This window comes from Lagenorhynchus albirostris, chromosome 6, assembly GCF_949774975.1.
Source record: "Lagenorhynchus albirostris chromosome 6, mLagAlb1.1, whole genome shotgun sequence".
NCBI lineage: Eukaryota > Metazoa > Chordata > Mammalia > Artiodactyla > Delphinidae > Lagenorhynchus > Lagenorhynchus albirostris.
Genome location: NC_083100.1, coordinates 5,132,599 through 5,154,208, shown reverse-complemented (window position 1 = coordinate 5,154,208; position 21,610 = coordinate 5,132,599). Strand labels below are relative to the sequence as shown.

The following is a 21,610-nucleotide window of genomic DNA, read 5'->3' as shown; positions in this document are numbered from 1 at the left end:
TGGGGAGAATTTTGATGTTTAAAGTTATGACAATAAAGTTTTTCCTCTGGAGGACACAACTCACACTGCTTCATTTCAGGAGAACGTAGAGGTATATGGCTAGGCACTAGCAGAAGTGCCCTAGATTTACACGTTTACTTAGACATGACCAGAATCATTCATCCAACTGTAACTCAGTCACTGAATGTTGAGTGTGTAAACCCTGTGTTCATATGCGTGTGTGTGTTGGGCAGGGGGGTTCACGACCACCTTCATTTATAACTATTCTCACTCTCTGTTCACAATCTCTGTGTTGGATTCAGAAATTGAACCCCAAAAGCAATGCCTCTTCTACAGATAGTCCCCTGGAATGGAGGCTCTCTAAGGGCAGGCATCATCTTTTCTGTCTTTCTATTTCTAGAATGTAGCACCCTGTCTAGGACAGAGTAGGTGATCAAAGAAGATCTGTTGAATGAATAAATGAGAGAATGAACAAATGAATGAATGGGATGGTTATCAGGCTTTTCCTTGATACTTCTGGTGACAGGAGAAATTCACTACTTTGAGAGCCAGCTTGCTTTCATAGTAAAGTTTTCACTCACAAATTAAAGTCCTTGGAAGGACTATCATATCAAAATAGGCCCGAATTCTTGGCTGTATTCACAAAAGATGAATCTCCAGTAACCTCCTTGTAAATGCCACTGGGTCTCATGTCACTAGAAAAACTAACTTTCATTTCAATTCAGCTAATATTTATTGAACACCTACTATGTGCCTGGTATGATGGGAGGGGAGCCCTTACCTTAGGAGAGATATTTACTATTTTTCATCAGTTAACTTGTTGAATATTCATTGCCCCTACAGTGACCAAGGACTGTGCAGAAGAGAGATGGTCCTTGTCTTCATGGAAATTATAATTTAATGGGAGAAGCCATTAATTTGATAAGCATTTATTGGGCACCTACTACGTGTCAGGCACTTATAGATGCTGGAGCTAGAACAAGGAATAAAGCAGACGGAAATCCTGGCTCTCATAGAGCTTATATTCTGGTTGGGACACAGAACACACCCAAGATAGCTAAGTAAAGTACGTACCGTATCAGATGGGGGTGAGTGCTAAGAAAACATTTAAGCAAGTGTATTAAGTTCCTATTGTTGTTGTAACAAATTAGCACAAACCTAGTGGTGTAAACAACACAAATTTATTACCTTATAGTTCTGGAGGTCACAAGTCAGAAATGAGTTGATAGGACTGGATTCCTTCTGTAACCTTTAAGAGAGAATCCATTTTCTTGCCTTTTCCAGCTTCTAAAGGCCACCTATTTTCTTTGGCTCATCGTCCCATCCTTCTATCTTCAAAGCCAGCAGTGTAGCATCTTCCAACTTCTCTCTCCCCCTCTCATCCCTGCATCTATCCTCCTAGCTCCTTCTCTGACTCTGACCCTGATGCCTCCCCTCTTATAAGACCCCTTGTGATTACATTGGACCCACCCAGAGAGTCGAGGATAATCATCTCAACATCATTGACTTCACTGCATCTACAAAGCCCCTTTGCCATGTAAGATAACATAGTTATAGGTTTCAGGGATTAGGATGTGGGCATGTTTGGGGGCAAAGAAGGAAGACGTGAAGTGTTGGTGAAGAGGGATGCCATTTTAGACAGGATGTCAGAAGAGGGCTCACGGAGACGGTGGCTTTGGAGTAATGTGTGAAGGAAATGATGGAGCTGCTGAAATTGCTGGGGGAAGCGCATTCCTGATGGAGGAAATACCATGTGCAAATACATGAGTCGGGTGTGTGCCGGGTATATTTAAGGAACAGCAAGGAGGCCAGGCAGCGTGGCTAAAGAGGGGAGAATGGGGAAGAAGGACAGATGCTGTGGTGGGAGGTGTACCAAGGAGCTGGGGGAGATAATCCTCCCTAGGTCTCTTGCACTTCTGCATGTCTGAGTGAAGAGGCATGGACTGCCTTTGTTCTTTTTAAAAACTTTTTTTGGCTGCGTTGGGTCTTCGTTGCTGCGCGCGGGCTTTCTCTAGTTGCGGCGAGCAGGGGCTACTCTTTGTTGCAGTGCACGGGCTTCTCATTGCGGTGCCTTCTCTTGTTGTGGAGCATGGGCTCTAGGCATGCGGGCTTCAGTAGTTGCAGTATGCGGGCTCAGTAGTTGCAGCACGCAGGCCCTAGACTGCACGGGCTTCAGTAGTTGTGGCACACGGGTTCAGTAGTTGTGGCTTTGACCGCCTTTCTTCTGAACTATCTTTTCAAGAACTTTTGTAGAGCAAACGGCCTTGGGAGATGAAGATAGGGTTTCCTGTCACAGTTATAGGGCAGAACGTTTACTGCCCATATAAAAGATTGGGGTTCTCTAAGCTCAGGGTTCCCCTCCTATAGGTCAATCCACTATATGTGCATCTGGACCTCTTGGCCCTCTGGGAACTGGGGCTCTGTTAACTACCAGCTCATGAAAATGCTGATCCTCTAGCTACTGCGATTGCTATGAATAATAAAGCCCTTTGTTTCTGACCCAGGGGTCTCGTGTCTTTGGCAGGCTACCTTGTTAGCTTACAAGTAGGGGGACCCATCACACCCCGCACAGCTCTTGATAGGCTCTAGTGTGTGTATGGCTTTGGAGACGACAGTAAAGAGCTGAATTTTACTCTCAATGGGACAGGAGTCACGGGAGGGTTTTGAGCAGAGGCTTAACATGACCTAACTTGGGTTTTAGAAGGGTCACCAGGGCTGCCTTCTTGAGAACAGACTGTAAGGGCACAAGATAAGAAGCAAGGAGATCAATTGCTAGATCAATTTCCTAGCAACAATCCAGAGGCAAGATGATCACGACTTTAGCAGGTTGGTGGCAGCGGCGTTGGTGAGAAGCTGTGAGATTCCGGACCTTGTGGAGGTAGAGCTGACACTATTTGGGGTATGGGGGAGAGAGGCATCAAGGATGGTTGTTGGCCTGAGCAAAAGGAGGCCTGAAGTTGCCCATAACTGGAACAGGGAAGATTTCAGGAGGAGCAGAAAAGAGGGCATAACAAGAGTTCAGTCTGAGACGTGTTAGATTTCAGTTGTCAGCGGGCATGCAAGGGATGCTGAGGAAGCGGTTGGATACGAATTTGTGATTTAGGGTTGAGGTCTGGGCTAGAGATATGAATTTGAGGTTCATTAACCTGTATACGATATTCACACCCAAAAGACAGAGGTTCCCCACTTATAGAAAAGAGATCCGGAGATGAGCCCTGGGGGCTCTCCATATTTAAAGGTTACAGGAGTAAGAGGGGATCACAAACCGGACTGAGAAGCCGGGAAGGTCGTGGGAAAGCCTGGTGATCATGTTATCCCAGCAGCCAGGAGAAGGGTTCAAGGAGGGGAGCAGCCAATGACGGCTGAGACGTTAAGATGAGGGCACATTGTCGGCACCTCAGTTACTACAGTTAGGTAGGATGAGAGCAAAGCCAGAGGCATATCACAGAGGGAGCCTGGAACTCTGCCTCAGGCATCAGGGCCCTGCTGGGATTGGGGATAGGGAGGAAAGCATGAGCAAGGGCTCAGAGTGCTGAAGGTGGTCGGCACATTTGTCTGGGGGAACTGTGAACCCGAAGTGTAACCCAAGGCGGCTGGATACCAGGGTGAGTAAGCCACACGCAGGCTGCACATGAACCAGGTGAAGACTCAGCTGGCTTTGATCAGGGATGCCAGGGCAGCAGGCTCGCGTTTCCAAAAGGTCACTTGGATGGGCGGGGTTAGGGACCAGGCCAGTGCGCACAAACTTGGCGCCGGTGCTCAGCACATCTGCAACTATCCGGTTTGCCTCGAATCTGCGGGATTAGCCTCCTGCGCGCGCTGGGCCCACTGCTGCAGTGCAGTCAGGCTCCGCGGGGTCCCGGGCGCTGAGCTTACGCGGGGATTGGGGTGGGTGAACAGGCTGGGGACCCACATCTCAGTTTGCTTGGTTTTTTGTTTTTTGTTTTTTAATTTTAAAGGAAAAGGATGCCTAGGGAGCCTCCGTGGTATTTCACAGCACCTCGTGTCCTCTTCTAAACTTCACTCCTGGAGTGTGAATATCCACGCCGCCACGGCTAAGGAGGCTCTTCGCCTTCGGGAAGAAATTTAGTTTATTTAGAGGAAGCACTCGTGTCACTTTCGCAAAAGGAGACAGCAAGTGAAAACTGGGGCTGGGGGGAGGGGAAGCAACAAAGTGCGGTCGGGGGACACGGTGAGTCGCAGAAGCTCCTCTAACCAGCCGCCCAGAAACAAACAAAAACGCGGGCGGGGTCGTGCACGGCCTCCCGGGTCCCGAGACGGCGGGACAGCCGCGGGGCAGCGCAGAGACTCGTGGAGAGGCTGGGGCAGGGGGCCGGCCGCGTCGCGGGTCTGCTAGCCTGTCAGCCCGGCCCCTCGCCCCCGGGGCCCCGGCCGCACGGGGTCCCCGGTCGTCGTTCGCGCCTCCTCCCCGCGGTCCCGGCGGGGCGCCGACGCGGCGCGGCGCGGACTACAAGTCCCAGGAAGCCTAGGGGCAGGCGCGGGGCGGAGCCTGGCGCAATTCCCCGGGATCCGGCGCGCTGGGAAGCGCCGGGGAGGAAGCAGCGGCGGCGGGCTGCGGGCCGCGAGCGGCGAGCGGCAAGCGCGCGGGCGGGCGGGCGGGCGGGGCGCAGGCGGAGGCGGGGCCGACGTGGGCCGGAGCCCTGCGTGCCAGGGAGGGGGCCGGCCGGGCAGGCGGCGAGTGGCGCTCGGCGCGGGCTCCGGGGCTTGCAAGGCGCCTGCGGCTCGGTCCCGGCTCGGCGGCCGGCGCACGGAGGGCTCGGCGCAGGGGCCCCGGCGCGCCGGGCGGCGCAGCACGCAGCGCGCGGACCCACGCCGCGGCCGGGCGCCCCGAGCGGCGCGGCCGCTGCCCGGGGGCCGGCCCTCGGCCCCGGCGCTCAGAGCGCGGCGGCTGCCTGGGCTTTAATGGCTGCTCGGCGGGGCAGCGCCTAGGGGTGGAAGGCGGCTGCGGCGCAGGAAGGCGCCCGAGCGAGCCTCCTCCGGGGCCGGCCGCGCCCGCCGCGGCGCTCCATGGGGGCCCGCTGACCCGGGGCGCCGGGGCCCGCTCGCTCGCCAGCCCGCCCGCCGGCCGCGCGTCCCGGCCATGAACTGAGTCGGCGGGCCGGCCCCGCGCCTGCTCCGCCCGCTCCTTTCTTCTCGCGCCTCCTCCGCCCGCCGCCGGCGGGCCCGGCTCCCCGGGGGCTTCGGCGGCCCGCGGGCCCCGGGGCGCGGGGCGGCGGCGGCGGCGGGGGGCGCGCGGCTCCGGGCGCGGTGCCTGCACCATGAACTACCAGCAGCAGCTGGCCAACTCGGCTGCCATCCGGGCCGAGATCCAGCGCTTCGAGTCGGTCCACCCGAACATCTACTCCATCTACGAGCTGCTGGAGCGCGTGGAGGAGCCGGTGCTGCAGAACCAGATCCGGGAGCACGTCATCGCCATCGAAGGTGAGGGCCGGGCCTCCGCGGTGCTTCTGGAAGGCGCGGGGGAGCGGGCGCGCGCGTGTGTGTGCGTGCGTGTGTACACACGCGCCGGGCCGTGGCACGCGGCTGCCCCGCCGAGTGGGCACTGCGGTGCGTCTCACCCCGCAAGGCCGGGCGAGAGCGGAGGGGGAGGCCGAGGGCTGGGCGAGCGCGCCGCCAGCTCTGCCAGCGAAGATGGATCGCCGGCGATAATGTGCTAATGGGCAGTAGAGTCTCCGGTGAGAAAGTGGCTCCGTGTGGCCGCGTCCTGGGCCACCCGAGTGACCCAGCCCAAGCCCTGGGGCAGCCGGAGGAGTTGGCGCCACCGGACCGCGACAGGTTACCAGGCTGGGGCCGAGCGTCTTGCTGGACGTTGAAGAGGTCTTTTGAGAAGTGTTGCTTCTGGGGGCGAGGCTCTGGCTGGCGTGCTTAGGCGGGCAGGGCCAACCCCTTTGGTGTCTTTGGCCATTTCGGGGGCACAGTGGAGAGAGCTGACCTTAACCGGAGCGGAGAGCCAGCCCCCGCTGCAGGCTGCATCGTGTCCCGATGCTGGTCTACCTGCCCCTGTGCAGAAGCTGGCTTCCTCTATGGCGTGTTTTCTACCAAAAGTCCTGGGTTACATCAGAAGAACCCTCCCTGGGGGGTCTCACTTTCACACACCTGGCACTCGGAGGCCACCCACCCTTCCTGCGAGTCAGGCGAGGCAGTGATCCTCCGGAGCCGTTCAGGCGAGTTCTGCCTCTCCTGGGCCTGTGTTTTCTCGGGTTTGCCATGGCTCTTATGTCTCTGCTATTCGGCTTCCGGTTTGTTCTCTTGCTTCCCTTCTCACTGCCATTGGTCAATGATGGTAAAAGAACTGAAGGGTGGGTTGTCCATAATATAGAACTGTCCTAACCAAAAGCCACTCTGGCCACAGTTGAGGAACACTGAGAAGGTTCTAAGGCCTGGCAGGAGTGTGTCGGGAGCCCAGCTGCAGGCATCGCCCAGCTCCCCTCCGTCTGCAGGTGAGGGGCACTGGCCTCAGGAGAGCGTTGCTTTGGCGCCGTGCTGCCTGAACTGCTCACCCCAGAGTGTCTTGGTTTGACGCTTGACCAGTTAGGTGGAGAAGGTGGATGTGGTGGGGCTGATCCTCTTGGCATTTGGCAGCCCTATGGACCTGAACAGCAGCATCCCAGCCAGGCTGCTGATTGGTCGCCTGTATCCATAGGGGACTTGCTAATTCCGGGGAGGATCTGAACAGTGCTCCAGCCTTATGTGGGCCTGGCTCTCAGAGCACCTGGCCGCCCTGTTGGCAGTTTAAGATGCTTCCAGATTCCTTGAGAGGCAGAGGCTGCAGTGTGGCTCTGACAAGACTTGCGGGAGGCCGCGGGGCCGGCACACGGCTGCTGATGCTGGGTGAGGTTGCAGAAACGTTCCTCCAGAGCCGGGGCTCTGGCTCCGCGGCCACCCAAGTGAAGGGCTCCTGTGCCTGTTTCCGCTGTCTCTCCGCAGCTCTCTGGCAACATCCACAGGAGTCTGATGAAACACTTTGAAAGCTGGTGACTAGCGCTGAAAGCACCTGGCTGAGAGCGCCTAGTCTCTGTGCAGAGACCTCTAGCTGAGTGTGAGTCATGCTGCCTCGTTTTCATTTCCCATCGCGAAGCCCAGTTCTGGGGTCTCGGGCACCCCTCGCAAAGCATTTTGACTTTCTAGCAAGAGGATGTGGTTTCATTTTTCTTCTCTTTTCCTTCTTTTCTAAAAAAACCAAAACATCGTGTGGTTCCTAGATGGTGGTTTCTGGTAGCTTGCTGTCAGACCTGTACTATGTACAGGTCTATGTACTTGACCTGTACTATGTCAGACTTTAGGCCCCTTCTTGGCTGGAAACCTTGTTATCATTAATAAGACGCAGAATCAGTGATGAATCCTGCTTGGGACTTTGGCAATGCTATTATTTTTTTGTTAGAAAAAGGAATGTTTATATTGTGTCAGGGCTGTGGTTAATTTAATGAGGCTTAAGAACCATTCAAATATGATTCTGTTCTTTGCATTATTATTAACAACTTTACCACTTTTTACTTGTATAGAACTTTAGCAAGCATGCTCTTGCATTCATAAGCTCGATGTGGAGCTGTACCAACCCTGTGAGAGAATGTGGGCCGGCTTCATTCGGGGAAGGATAATGACCTCCTGAACGTTTGACTGAGGTCAAAGTCGGGTCTGAACCAAAGGATTCTTTGAACCTAGGTCTGCAGCCCCCCAAAGCACCTTCCACTGCCCCTCCTAATGAAATATAAGTTCATTTGTTATAATGAAATGTTCTCACTACCAATTTTAAGATACGGTTGTGATTTATATCTACATCATTGATATTTTGGAAATTGAGAAGATTACTCAGCTGTGGCAGGATGACATTTTTCCTGTGAGGAGAGAAGCATGCAAGAAACAGTTTTGTGCAACTGTGTAGGATATCGGTTCTTCACTCACACCGAGCAGGAGAGCATTGTCGTGGGGTACGGAGACTGCAGACGCATTTAACTCCGCGCTGTCACTGAGTGTGCGCCCAGAGGATCACAGTACCTCTAAGAAACGCACGCAGATCTGCCCCTGCCTGTGAACCTTGCAGGTGAGGATGGTACAGTAGCAAAACGTAAACCTCTCTGAATTTTAAAATATAAGACCGTTTCCAATCAGGAAAGTATATGCACGTCATAACAAATGGTTTAAACATCGCTCGTCTCAACAAACAGAAAATTGCCTGCATTTTAGAGGAGATGCAGCTAGGCATTTTTCCTGCCTCTGTGTGGACCTAAGCAAAGTTGGAGTCATACTTACAAAACTACCTGATTAGCATAAAGTGAGCACTTTTCAATGTTAGGAAGCAATTTCAGAGATACGATGTATCACATCGGTGTGAGGTTCCAGCATTTGCGCCATAATTTACGTACAATTTCCCCGTTTTCCCGAGTCTTTCAGGAATCATTGGCTGTTGCAGTGAGGAGCGAGCTTGTCAAAGGGGAGGATGTTTCAGCTAATGCTTATTTCAAAGTGATTCTAAGAGGGTTTGGACTGGAAAATCTCTTAATGATGGGCCGAACTGTATATATTTTAGTCGAAAGAGCTCACCAAGATCCCCAAATCTGAATGGGTCTGTGACCCTGTTTGAAGGCATGGGGAATGTGATTTAGTTCTCAGTTCTGTTTTAAAACATCACCTTGTCAAAAAAAAAAAAAAAAGAAAAAAGAAAAGTGTTTTTTCAAATCTTTACTTCGGACTTTGAGAGGTTTATTTTTTTCCTCCAATCTCTGGAGTTTAAGGAAGCATTGCCTGTTGTTTTCAGATTGACCTGGTCAGATTTCTGGGCTGTCCCCCGGGGGTGTGGCCAGCACCCTGGATGTTCTCCGTGCCTGGAAATGAACGGGAACTAGCCTGCCTCCTGGGTGAGCAAGCATCTCGCCTAGGGTCCCCCCTCCAGTTCTCCTTTAAAAAGCCCACCTGGGGTTGATGGAGTTGAGGTGAATGAGTCAGCTGTCTTTCTTGTTAAATGAAGCTTGTTCTTCTAGTATGGGTAAAGCCTCTGTTAGCCATTGCACCTTGTAATTCAGCTTGCCTGCCACAGAACCGTGATGCAAATGATACGCCGGGCCGTGGTCGAGCCCCTAACCAGCATTCATGCCTCCACACTCACCAAGCAGCTGCTCGGGGAGGGCGGAACCGAGTTCCCCACGGGCCCCGCCGGTGGTTTGCGTGGCTTCCTGGGAGGGCTTGGAGAGGTCACAGTGGCCCAGTCCTCGGCAAGAGAACTCTGCCTGCCACCCCTGGTCAGGGCACTGACACAGGGGCATTGAAGGGCCGAGCCCCAGCATTTGGGGAACCTGGGAAGATGGGGCAGGGAGCGCCTTTCATCCCACGGTGGAGCAGCTCTGTTGAGCACCTGTGGGCAGCAGAGTGCCCAGTGCTTGACCTCCATCATCTCAGTCCATCTTGTGATGATCCAGTGACACAGATGCCACCTTGGAGGCCCAGAAAGGGTAGGGAACTTGCTGGAAAGAGATGGGCTGGGCTGGTCAACCTCATCGCTGGCTGTCTAGCCCTTTCTGAGCTAGGAACGAAGCTCCTGGTTATTCGTAGTTCCCACAGGCTGAACGTACAAACCATCCCAAGCACGTGTCCCCTTTACCCAAGACAGGAAGGGGTTGCGGACGCTGCCACTAACTGCAAGTCTTACGTTCTCTGCGTGGTGGCTCACCTCGGCAAAACTTCTGTAAGAGTTTGTTTGCCTAGAAGAATTGATTTCATCTGGTTGGGGCAGGTGTGTGTGTTTAAGGAACAAATCCCTTCTTCCTGCCGTGAATGAGCATAACCCTTCCTGGACACGCTTGACTATGTTCGTAATCTTGCAGGCTTAATACAAGTTGTAAATATGGGGCCTTTTCGTTATTGATATGAGTGTCACAGTCTCCTCCTTCAAGATGATTCTCGGGTGGCGGTCCGTCACTTCCAGGTTAAATTTCATACCTTAACGGTCTCCGACCCTTCCGGATTCTGGGCGTCCCTTCAGCCTGGCTGAAGTCCGCATCTTCCCTGTCTGTCCCAGGCCTCAGCTCCCAGCAAGGACTGGGGACCCTCTGAGGAAAATCAGGTCGTGCTTGTGTTCCATCTCCGCGGTGATGCAGAGCGTCGTGTCTGGCCCTTGGAGGACGCCCGGGAATTGTTTGTTGAGCGGGTGACTTGTCGGCGGGTGGGGGGGGCTTGCGTTTTCTCTGGCGTTTGGGTCCTCTTGCTTCTTGCTGGTGATCTGAACAATGTTGAGCCTCTAGCAGAAGTGACGGTGTTTTGCTAGTTGTCACCAGAGCACAGGTGTCAGGGCCGGGGTGTTTTGGGGTCTGGTGGATTAGCCCGGGTGGCAACTAAATGCCGTGTGTGTTTGGGTGGAAATGAAGTTTTCTCTAGTGCATGTAGGGGAAGAAAAAGACGTGCTTGCTTAATCCTGGCAACTTTTTCAACCTGGCTCTCGACAAAAGGGTGGTGTTTCTTCCTCCTGGGTGGAAGTGAATTTCAGACCCAGAATCGATACCATTGATAGGGACGGATGAGTGACAGGCTGGGTGGCTGACGTAATATAGTATCCTCAGTAGAGAGCCTTGGTCCTCGAAGTTGAGCGCGCAGTCGAATCACATGGAGGGCTTGGGAAGACAGGTTGCTGGCCCTGCCCCCAGAGTTTCTCGTTCTGTAGGTTTGGAGCAGGCCTGAGAATGTGCTTTCGACAAGTTTCCAGAGGATGCTGGTGTTGTCAGTCCAGGGACGGCACTTTGAGAAGCATGGCCGGGGAGGGGGCGGAGCTCCGGTGGCGGACCGGGCATCTTCCCTGGGCCAGGGCTCTGCGCAGTGCTTTCAGTCAGCGGAGGGGCGTCCTCTTGTCCTTCCCTGTGGGTGACAGGCGGGGGCCAAGAGCCCAGGGCGTTGCTTCTGGTGACACAGATTAAACACAGTGGAGGAGGCCCTGAAGCCCAGGTTCGAATGGGTTCAAGTCCAGGTTCACTCTGCTTCCACGGTGCTGATGCTGAGTGCCCTGCGAGGAGCGTGGCTGGTGGGTGGTGGACATTGCCAAGGGCATCCCTTAGGGAGGGAGACTGTAAATCCCGGTCCTGGGTTCTGTGGGCTTCCCTTCCTGTGTCTCCGAGGTCGGTTGTTGATCCTTAGCTAGTCTCCTGTGTGTTTAAGTGGGGTTCTTCCGTATTCACTTGTTATGATAATTTGGCAGGTGATAACGTTTTGTTTTTGTTGTGCAGCTAAAAGAGGATTTCTAAACAGGAGAGCTGTAAGTTATAAGCAGCTTAAGAAGGCTGTGTGGGGAGCCTGGTGGAAGTGACTCAGAAGGGAGAAGCAGCCCTGGCAGCTGCAGGAACCTTCACAGCGGAACCTGGAGCCCCGTTACTACCACCTCTGTTGTTGTTGTTGTTGGTTTTTTTTGGTCTCAAACTGACTTTTTATTTTGTTCAGACTAAAATCTCTTATTTTGCATCCTTTTTTCCTGTGTACCCTGCAGGTGTTTACAGTTGGTGCGTCTAGCTCTGGCTTGTTTGAACTACCGATTTGTTCCTGTCTCTTGTTTCTCCACGTTCCAGCAAACCCGTGTCCCCCACCCCTCCCCCCCGCCCAACACTCCAGATTCTTTGAGGCCTTCGCCCAAGTGATTGAGTTTGGCAAAGCGGATCAGGCTTAGTTATTTTTAAAATCCAGGGTTGGGGGTTCTGATCTGCTGCTTAGCCACATAATTCCTACCCTTCGTTAAGTACCTTTCTCTGAGAAGGAAAATGAACTCTGCAGATGTTCATCTCTAATCTCTGCAGCATCTGTGATTTTCCTTAGGTTCTGAGCACCAGGCCCGGTGTGTGCTGCCCTGAGCCCCGTCCTTCCGCGAGCCGCGGGGCTCTGAGGCTGAGTCCCGTTGGCTCCCATCTTGTGGCGAGGAAGCCTGCACAGCGGGTCGCGGTGATGACCCATCCCGGGGCAGGGCTGGCGTCGTGGTGGGCCCCATCCCTTCACCTCCCTGTGCTCTCTGCTCACGACTGACCCGGCGGGAGGGGCTGCCTTGGTTGCATGTGGCGGCCAGGGAGGGAAGGAGAGAAGGTACCTGCCCCAGCAGAAGAGATTTGTTACTGGACCCTTTGAGCAGCCAGCCAGAGAGCTTGTCTGTGTGCGAGGTTGGGACATTTCCACAAGGAGCAGACTAAATATAGGCTGGAGGATTGGGCCCAGGGCCCGAGCGGGGGCTGTCATCGCTCTGATACTGTTTCTTCCACTGCTAATCAGAACTCGCCACCGGCCCTGAACAGGTGGCCACCCTGAGCTCTCTGCGAACAGACTGGTGTTTTTGTTTAACCAGGGCTCCTTTGCAGATTTCACACTTCTCCCGCTGTTTGGTGCGGACTGTCTTTTTTTGGGCTGCAGTGTTGGGAGTATTTGTGCAGTGTTTCTACACAAGCGACTGTGTGATCTTCAAAAACTGCCTATGCCGTCTGGTTGTCATTAGCATCCTGGTTAGAAGCTGCTTTTTTTTTTTTTTTTTTTTTTTAAAAAGGGTGGGAAACACTTTTCATGGTTCTGGGAGAAGAATTCCAAATAATTACCGGCCATGTTCACAAACGATTTATGTTTGGTCTTAGAAATGTCAACATCCAGCAGGCTCTTGCAGAGAGAACCATGTCCCTTTCCAGCTTAGCACACAAAGCTACTGTTACTGGATCCTCAGATGATAGTCTTAAAGGGGGAACGGTATCTTCAGGCTGTGAATTTAGTTTTCATTCAGTGAGTTTTAGGTGATATGGACATAGTCTACCAGCAGTACTGAGCATACGACAGAAAAAGAATTTTTCGTGAGGACCTACAACAAAACAAGACCCACCTTAGTTTCCTGAAAGAGTTTTTATTCCTTCACATTCTCTGTGTCAGGGCAGATGGTGGCCGTCAGCAAGATTTGGTCTCACAGATGTGGTAGCTACTGGCTCCCTTTTGTAATGAAATAGAAGTGGATTCGGAGAGAGCGGGTTGCCCTGAGAGCCTTCTGTTTGTGTTTCCAGTTGACCTTGTCTGAGAGGGGAGAACCGGCGTATTTTCCAGGGAGGGGACTTCCGTGGGCCTGCCTGCCTACCCTCTGCTGTGGTTTCCAAAGATCTGGGTGCTGCTGGGAGCAGTGACGCAGTCTTCTCCTGTCCCGGCACCGCTCCTGTCAGGTCAGGCTGGTGAACCTGATTTCAGACAGACAAACAGTTGTTTCAGTTTTCGCTTCGACGATCAAGCCTGGATCTCTGATTTTTCCGTGTGTTACTATTAGGAGTTTGGGATTGGAGGGATTGAGACCACTTCAAACGCCCTAGTTTTTTTGAGCTCTTTTTTTTTTTTTTTGGCATAAAACATAGATCCAGAAGGATGCCCAGATCGTCAGGGAGGGCGTTTTCACAAACTGACCACGTGGGTACATCCAGCCTCCAGATCAAAAAACCTGAGTTGGCCGTAGCGCAGGGCGAGACTCACCTGTATTGCATGTGGTTGGAGGTGGTTGCCTCCGCTTACTTACCTGTTCTCCCGACGATGGGCATCTGGGAGGTTTTGTGTTCGGGGCTGCTGGGAATAGGGCTACCGTGCCTTTGGTGCCCACGTGTCCCCGTTCCTGTTGGGGGCTGCACGCCGGGGAGCCGAGCGCTGCGTCCTGTTAGCCCTTCTCGCAGGTCAGCGCAGCTGCTCCGGAACCCGCTCCGTTGGTGGCCTCTGTCTGGAGACCTTTCCTTGCTGTTCAAGGTTCATTGCAGACACTCAGGATGGTGGCTGCCTGCTGCCTCCGTCCTTTGCTTCTCCTTCTTTCCAGCTGTTTGTCCAAAAACAAATAGTCAAGTGCTTTATACGTTTCCGGCACTGTCTTAGACATCAGGTTTTTAGCTTTGGATATTCTATAGGCTCTTCATTCCCTGTTAGTGGAATAAGTATAGCTTTGTAAGTGGAGCTGTGAGAATGAAATCCTTCACCAGGAAGTGTTTTCCTCGAAACTGCGGATGGCGCGATTCCCCCGGGACTGGAACGGGGTCCCCTCGGCTCTCCCTGGCTCCTGCCCGACATCAGTGGTCAGTGGGGGTCCTACTGGCTGAGCCCACACCAGCCCCGAGTCTATCTCACACCTCGGCGCCGGGTTTCAGGTGACCTGTGCGTCTCTGTTGGCATCGGAAGGGAAACTCCTTCTGTACTCCCCGTCCAAACTGATCCGTGGTCTTAATGGTTACATATTAGCGCTCTTCAGTCTCTGTTGTTTGTAGCAATTATGTGGAGACACAAAAGGGAAAAAGATCAGCGAAGTGTTGCCAACTGTCTGTTACTCTCAAGGGGTTATTTTCTTTGTTCCTCTGCTGTGTCCTGGGAGCTGCCCATCCCCCTCCACAAAGGCCACACTCACGAGGCCAAACCCGGGAAGCTGGTAAGGACCCGAGGGCCTGAGAGAGAGAGAGAGGGGTGTGTGCCTGTGTGAACGTCTCCAGTGGCTGTACAAACGCAAATATTTATTTCGAGGGATGGGGGTTGGGAGGGCCGGGTTTACCCTCACTTTGTTTAGTATGGGAAGTGGCCAATATGAGAATCAGTAGACCAGATTTTATCGAGCACTGACAGTGGGCAAAGCACTCTATTTGCATCTGGGGGTACAGGCAGACGTGTGGGCTTGGAGCCCCTCTCCCAGCACAGTCGGACCTAGCCCAGGAGGCCACACTGGTCCAGACTGGGATAAGCAGGGGGTGTGATGCAGGGGAGGGGAGTGGGATTAACTGGACTTGGAAGCTGGGTGGGAGTCAGGCAGTGGAGGCTTTCCGGGCGGGCGGGTAATAGGAGTGGAACATCCAGTATCCATTCTCTGCAGCCTGCGGGGACCTGGGGAGGAGAGGCCCGAGGATGGAGAAGAGCCCGGTGAGCCCCAGAGAGCATGCTGGGAGTGCTTTTATTTATTGGGCCGTGGAAATTATAGATTATGGATTTCCATTTGGAAAAGGTTGTGCCATGATGCTCAGCTGTTACCAGGCAGGATAGAAATGGTGGTGGCGGCCGGTGGTGGTGGGGAGTGGCAGGGAGGGTTCATAAGTGGGCTGTCGGGCTTCCCTGGTGGCGCAGTGGTTAAGAATCCACCTGCCAGTGCAGGGGACACGGGTTGGAGCCCTGGTCAGGGAAGATCCCACGTGCCACAGAGCAACTAAGCCCGTGCACCACAACTACTGAGCCTGCACTCTAGAGCCTGTGTGCCACAACTACTGAAGCCCACGTGCCTAGAGCCCACGAGCCACAACTACTGAGCCTGCGCTCTAGTGCCCATGAGCCACAACCACTGAGCTCGCGTGCCACAACTACTGAGCCTGTGCTCTAGAGCCCGCGAGCCACAACTCCTGAGCCCATGAGCCACAGCTACTGAGCCTGTGCTCTAGAGCCTGTGTGCCACAACTGCTGAGCTCGCGAGCCACAACTACAGAGCCCACGAGCCACAACTCCTGAGCCCGCATGCCACAACTCTGAGCCAGTGCTCTAGAGCCCGTGAGCCACAACTCCTGAGCCCGCGTGCCACAACTACTGAGCCTGTGCTCTAGAGCCCGTGAGCCACAACTATGGAGCCCACGAGCCACAACTGAGCCTGCATGCCGCAACTACTGAGCCTGTACTCTAGAGCCCGCGAGCCACAACTATGGAGCCCATGTACCGCAACTACTGAAGCCCGCACGCCTAGAGCCAGTGCTCTGCAACAAGAGAAGCTACCGCAATGAGAAGCCTGCGCCCCATGACGATGAAGAGTAGCCCCCGCTCGCTGCAACTAGAGAAAGCCCGCGTGCAGCAACGAAGACCAACACAGTCATAAATAAATAAATAAATTAAAAAAAAAATTTAAAAACCCACAAAACTGGGCTGTTGCAAGGGAAGGTGGGGGGCCTGGGCAAGGGAGCAGGGGAACGGAGATGGGCACCCACGGATGCAGGTGCAGGCCTGAGGTTGCCTGTGAGTCTCGGGTGGAGGGGGCAGGAGGAAGGAGCGAAGTTTGACCCACGGAATGCAGGAGTGGGGCCGTGTGGGGGGATTCCACCTCTAGATGCCCTGGAAGCCCTCAGGTTTGGGCCGGAGGGGTGCTCACAGCCACAGCAGGGTGGTTACCCGGTTACCTGGGATTTGTGGTGGGAGGACCCTACCCCTGCAGGGTGGGCTCAGATGTATAGATTCACGAGTCACCCCCGTCTGTCATCCAGGCTGAGGGGCAGGCATCTGGGCTGTACGGCAGCCACTTCCGCCCCTGCAGAAACTTAACTGGGTGTCTGAGGGGCACGGCAGCCTCTTAGGAGTGCAGCTAGTGTGCATTGCTCTCCAGGAGCTGAATCAGTCCCCGCAGGGGGACGTGTATGATTGAGCCTGGGCTCTGGTGGCCCTGCGGTCCTGCTCATGCAGCCAGGTCGTCACCTGTGCCTGCCTCAGAGCATGTGTCCCATGGTGCTGGACTGGTGCCTAAATTTCTTCTGTGTCTGTGTCTCCCTCTCTGTCTCTGTCGCTATACCGTATCTGTCTGTTAGGTGTGTATTTATTTTTTCACTTTACGGCTTTAATCCGTAGAGCTGTAGAGCCACGTGCTGGGAGCGCAGAGGCGAACAGGCTGCTTGCTGTATAGGTCAGCACAGGCACAGGCTTCGGGCCAGGGGTGCAGTGGGCTAGGAGGGCTGGAGGGGGTGCCCTGGGGAGCCCAGGAGCTCCTGCAGGAAGCGCTGTTTGAGCCCCAGAAGATGGGGAGCTAATGCCATTTGGGGCGGGGGGTCGCTGACTGGGCATCTTGGCATCTCGCTTCCGAAGGAGGCCTTTGAAAACTCTCATCTCTGCCCAAAGAAATCTCACTGTCTTCACACAAAAAAGTGTGTTTCTATTTTTTTTTTTTCACTTGAATAAGTTTAGTTTTACCCAGGTTTCTCAATTTGGACTTGCTCTTCTGGTCATCTTATGCTGGGGCATAAAAAAGTTATATATCTATCTCTTCCTGCCTGCTCTCTAAATCTAGAGTCCCCCCCCCCCCCAAAAAAAAACCTCTGAAGCCCCAAACTCTTTCCCTCAACTCCTTGCTTGGCAGGAGAGTTGTGGGGTGGGGGGAGTGGTAGACGCTCAGATCATGGGCAGTTGGCTCTTGTGTTTCTGTCTGTGCGTCTTGCGGACCCTGCCCGGATGGCGAGCTGGGTGTGGACTTTGTGGCAGTGCTGCTTTTTCTGAAGTGGCTCAGAATTCCAGGCTCAGACGCGAGAGCCTGTGTTTCTTCTAGAATCCCAGCGTCAACTTCTGAGGGGATGCGGGTTGAAGGGGTGCACTTCTGGGCTTTTCAGTTTCCAGGTCACCTGCTTGGACATAAAAGAATCTCAGCGCGGTGCAGTCTCCCTCATCCGGGAAGATGGGACCCTGCTCCACTCTTTGGTATAGACACCTGGGCGCTTTGTGCAGCGTGGGGAGAGCCCCCTCACCTGAGTCCACGGAGCCCTCACCCCCTGGGTGGACTGCAGGCACCCCCTCTGGGTCTCCGTGTCCCACAGCCTAGGGTCTGGGATTTGTGTGAGCAAGACATTTTGCAATGAAAAGAGATGAACATTGTTTACAAGTTGAGGAGGATCTCTTTTCCTCAACATACTGTGATGAAAAATTTCAAACATGGAAGAGCTGAAAGAACATTCAGAGTGAACTCTTACATACCCACTGCTTTGCTTCTCCGCTAGTTAATGTTTTGTATATCTCTCCATCCAGAGGGTGATAGTTCAGCAGGCTTTTTTTTTTTTTTTTTTTTTGCGGTACGCGGGCCTCTCACCGTTGTGGCCCCTCCCGTTGCGGAGCACAGGCTCCGGACGCGCAGGCTCAGCGGCCATGGCTCACGGGCCCAGCCGCTCCGCGGCATGTGGGATCTTCCCGGACCGGGGCACGAACCCGCGTCCCCTGCATCGGCAGGCGGACTCTCAACCACTGCGCCCCCAGGGAAGCCCAGCAGCAGGCATTTTTAATAGAATGCCGGGTTTTCCTAGGCTGGGTCCATGTTGGCATGGAATCCAAAGGATGTCCGGAAACGGTACCATCTGGGTGTCATGGTGTCAGGTTCCAGGCGCAGCACAGGCACAGCAGGGACAAGGTGCTCGTTAAGTGTGGATTGAACGTGAAGTGTCTCCTTCTGCAGGGGAAGTTGGTTTAACGTGTGCTTCGGAAGGACAGTTTTTGTTGTTAATCTTTTTTTTTTAATTTATTTTTAAAATCAACTATGTGTCAATAAAATGTAGAAAAATTAATTTTTGTATTTTATTTTATTGAAGCATAGTTGATTTACAATGTGGCGTTAGTTTCAGGTGGACAGCAAAGTGATTCAGTTATATATATATATGTATTATATATAACTGAATATATATATTCTTTATCAGATTCTTTTCCCTCATAGGTTATTACAAAATATCGAGTAGAGTTCTCTGTGCTACACAGTAGGTCCTTGTTGATTATCTGTTTTATATATAGTAGTGTGTGTTGTTAATTTCGATACAGTTCAACCTTGAACCCACAGGGACACTTTAAATTGAGCTCTGACTTGAATTCTGTGGCTGAGCGTGTGTGTGGGGGAGGGCAGCCCCACTTCGGGCCTTGGTGGTTTTGGCTGTTGGGGCGGCACGCCATCCTCTTTGTCCAGGACTTTGGTTTTAGGAATAGTCTGTGTGTTGATACGGAGCACAGGCATTTCCTTGTTGGATCATGTTACACCATGATCACTTCCTGGAAGCAGAATGATGTGGAGGATCTGATGACTCTTTGTGACTTGTAGGGGGACAGGCAACCCTAGCTGGGGGAGCCAAGACAGGCTCCTGCCTCAGTGACGTGCTATGGAACCCTTGGGAAACACACGTGTCCCTTTCGGCCTCAGTTTCAGAGTCTAGAATCCATGGTGTTGAACTTTGATTGAGCTCAAGCTTCCTCCAGTCTCCAGAGTGACTGCCACTGTCCCATCCATTGCTCCTCAGTCCCTGAACCGACCTGGTCTGGTAGAGGTGGAGGAGGGGATGGGGAGGGTGGGGAGGAGAAGACTTGGGCAGAGGAAGCCAGATTGTCCCAGGGCATTGTGTTCACTTGTTCCGCCCACAGTCTTCTTTGCCTCAGCAAACCCAAGAGTGAAATTTCACTCAGTAGAGTAATAGCCAAAAGGGGAAGAAAACATATTGTATGTGTGTATGTAATCCATGTAGTACGTGGATGATCTAGCCCTTGTGTGCCTTGTGTAACAGGTGCACACACGTTGAAGGCCTTGTTATGACATCTGAGAGTGTGCAGGGGTCTGCAGAAGGAACCCTGTCCGTGATAATAATCTCCAACATCTCCACTGTACCCTGGTTCCCCAGACTTAGCCAGAGATAGAAAAGCAGATGTGGGACTCTCTGTAATCCTGGCGGTGCTGGGTCATTGTCACCGCGGTGAGCACATGGTAAATGCTGCAGGTGTGGTTGTCGAGCCTGTGTGTGTGTATGGCCTGTATGCTAGGTGTCTAGTTCAGCTCTCATTCACCTCTCCAGTTTATGAGTTTAGGGAGCATCCTGGGCTGAACTGGAAGCCAAATTATAGCGTGATTCCTGTCTCAGCAGCGTTAATTACAGTGTTAATTACAGAACCTGATTAGGCCCAAATTCCTGTTCCCCAGACTGGGCCCACCTGGGGCATGTCTTCTGAGCTGTCCTTGAGCCAGCGATGACTTCACAAAGGGCTATTAGTCGGTAGTCTCCTCCTCCATCGACTCCCTGCAGCTCCCTCCACATCCTGCCCAGAGCTGGCCTTTGACCACGCAGCCTTTCAGGGGCGCTGAATCAGCGGGTTCCTCCCCCTGTATGGTCTCTCAGTGTCTTCTCCACGGCTCTGAGCTGTTGTCTGCACGTCACAGGGTGCGTCTCCGGGCTGCACCAAGGTTATGCTGGCGGGTCAGACTTTTTTCTGCCTGGACTCGAGCCTTCAAGCCATCTTAGCTCACAGCCCTGCCTTTGCTTCCAAACCAAATTTCTATTTGGTGAGCCTGTGGGTCTAAAATATCCAGCCAGAGCCCTGGGTTTTAACTTCCACTTCGTCATGATTATCTCTTCAAAGTCCAGGCTGGCTTTTAGCTGAGGGGCACTTATGGCAAAATACATTTCAGTTGTCACCTCTTGTCACTCGACTAGGGATTGAGCTTCTGGGCGGCTCTGAGTGTCCATCCCTTCCTCCCATGCTCTCCTCTGACTTGCTTTCAATGACCACCTCTCCCCACAAAGTGGGGGAAGCTTAAGTTTCGAACATGTCACCTGCTGATGGGACAGGGATTCTCTCGTTCTAACAGTTTAGTTAAAAAAGAATGCTCCCGGAAAAGGGACCCTCCTCCACTGTTGGTGGGAATGTAAATTGGTGCAGCCACTATGGAGAACAGTATGGAGGTTCCTCAGAAAACTAAAAATAGAGTTGCCATGTGATCCAGCAGTCCCACTCCTGGGCACATAGCTGGACAGAACTATAATTTGAAAAGATACCCAATGTTCACAGCAGCACTGTTTACAGCAGCCAAGACATGGGAACAAACCCAAATGTACATCAACAGGTGAATGGTTAAAGAAGATGTGGTACATATACACAATGGAATACTACTCAGCCATTAAAAAGGAATGAAATAATGCCATTTGCAGCAACATGGATGGACTTAGAGATAATCATACTAAGTGAAGTAAGTCAAACAGAGAAAGACAAATACCATAATGCTATCACTTACACACATGAACTTATCTACGAAACAGACTCACGGACATAGGGAACAGACTTGTGGTTGCCTGGCGGGGGCAGGGGAGGGATGGATTGGGAGTTTGGGGTTAGCAGATGCAAACTGTTATATATAGGATGGATAAACAACACGGTCCTAGTGTATAGCACAAAGAATTATACTCAATATCCTATGATAAACCATAATGGAAAAGAATATGAAAAGAACGTATATATGTATAACTGAATCACTTTGCTGTGCAGTAGAAATTAACACATTGTAAATCAACTATACTTTAATAAAATAAATTAAAAAATAAAACAAGGAATGCCCCAGCCTCCGTGCGTTTTCATGGTGGAAGGATTTCAGATGTCTTGCTTGTCTATTTCAACAACAGGCAACCAAAGTTCTCCTTAAGGCTTGACTCTCTCTCTCTTTTTTTTTTTTAATGGCCGCAAGGCATGTGGGATCTTAATTCCCCAGCCAGGGATTGAACCCGTGCCCCCTGAAGTGGAAGCTCGGAGTCCTAACCACTGGACCGCCAGAGAAGTCCCCCTTGACTCTCTTAAGTATCAAAAAACCACTTGTTCTTGGGGCCTTACCTTAAACCCCAGGGACCTAGGGAAGTCACCTCGGTCACCCCTGTAGCCGGGCTCCCTGTTGGTGTCCGCCCCGCCCGCCATCTCTCTCATGGAAACGTAATGCGATTTATAATGACATCTGTGAGTGTGGATGTTTGCGTGGATGTGTTAAGGGTGTCTTTTCCCAAGAGGGTGGGAGCACAGAGTCTTGTTCTGTTTTATCCCTAGAGCTGTCCCGTCAGCCTTGACAATGCTCCTTAGCAGGTGAGGGATGGAGAGATGCATGGACCGTCTTGGTTGGGGTTCAAGT

At 52.8% G+C, this 21,610-nt stretch overlaps 1 protein-coding gene across 10 annotated transcripts in view; it reads left to right on the top strand.

Annotated features, from left to right (window-relative positions):
* Nucleotides 1-5,243: 5,243 nt before the first annotated feature.
* Nucleotides 5,244-21,610, top strand: part of AGAP1 (ArfGAP with GTPase domain, ankyrin repeat and PH domain 1) — a 555,073-nt gene continuing 538,706 nt past the window's right edge. For all 10 annotated transcript variants that reach the window (XM_060151780.1, XM_060151784.1, XM_060151782.1 and 7 more), the window contains exon 1: nt 5,244-5,442. In XM_060151780.1, coding sequence (XP_060007763.1) covers nt 5,280-5,442 — 163 coding nt within the window. In that variant the 5' untranslated portion in view covers nt 5,244-5,279. The remainder of the gene's footprint in view (nt 5,443-21,610) is intronic.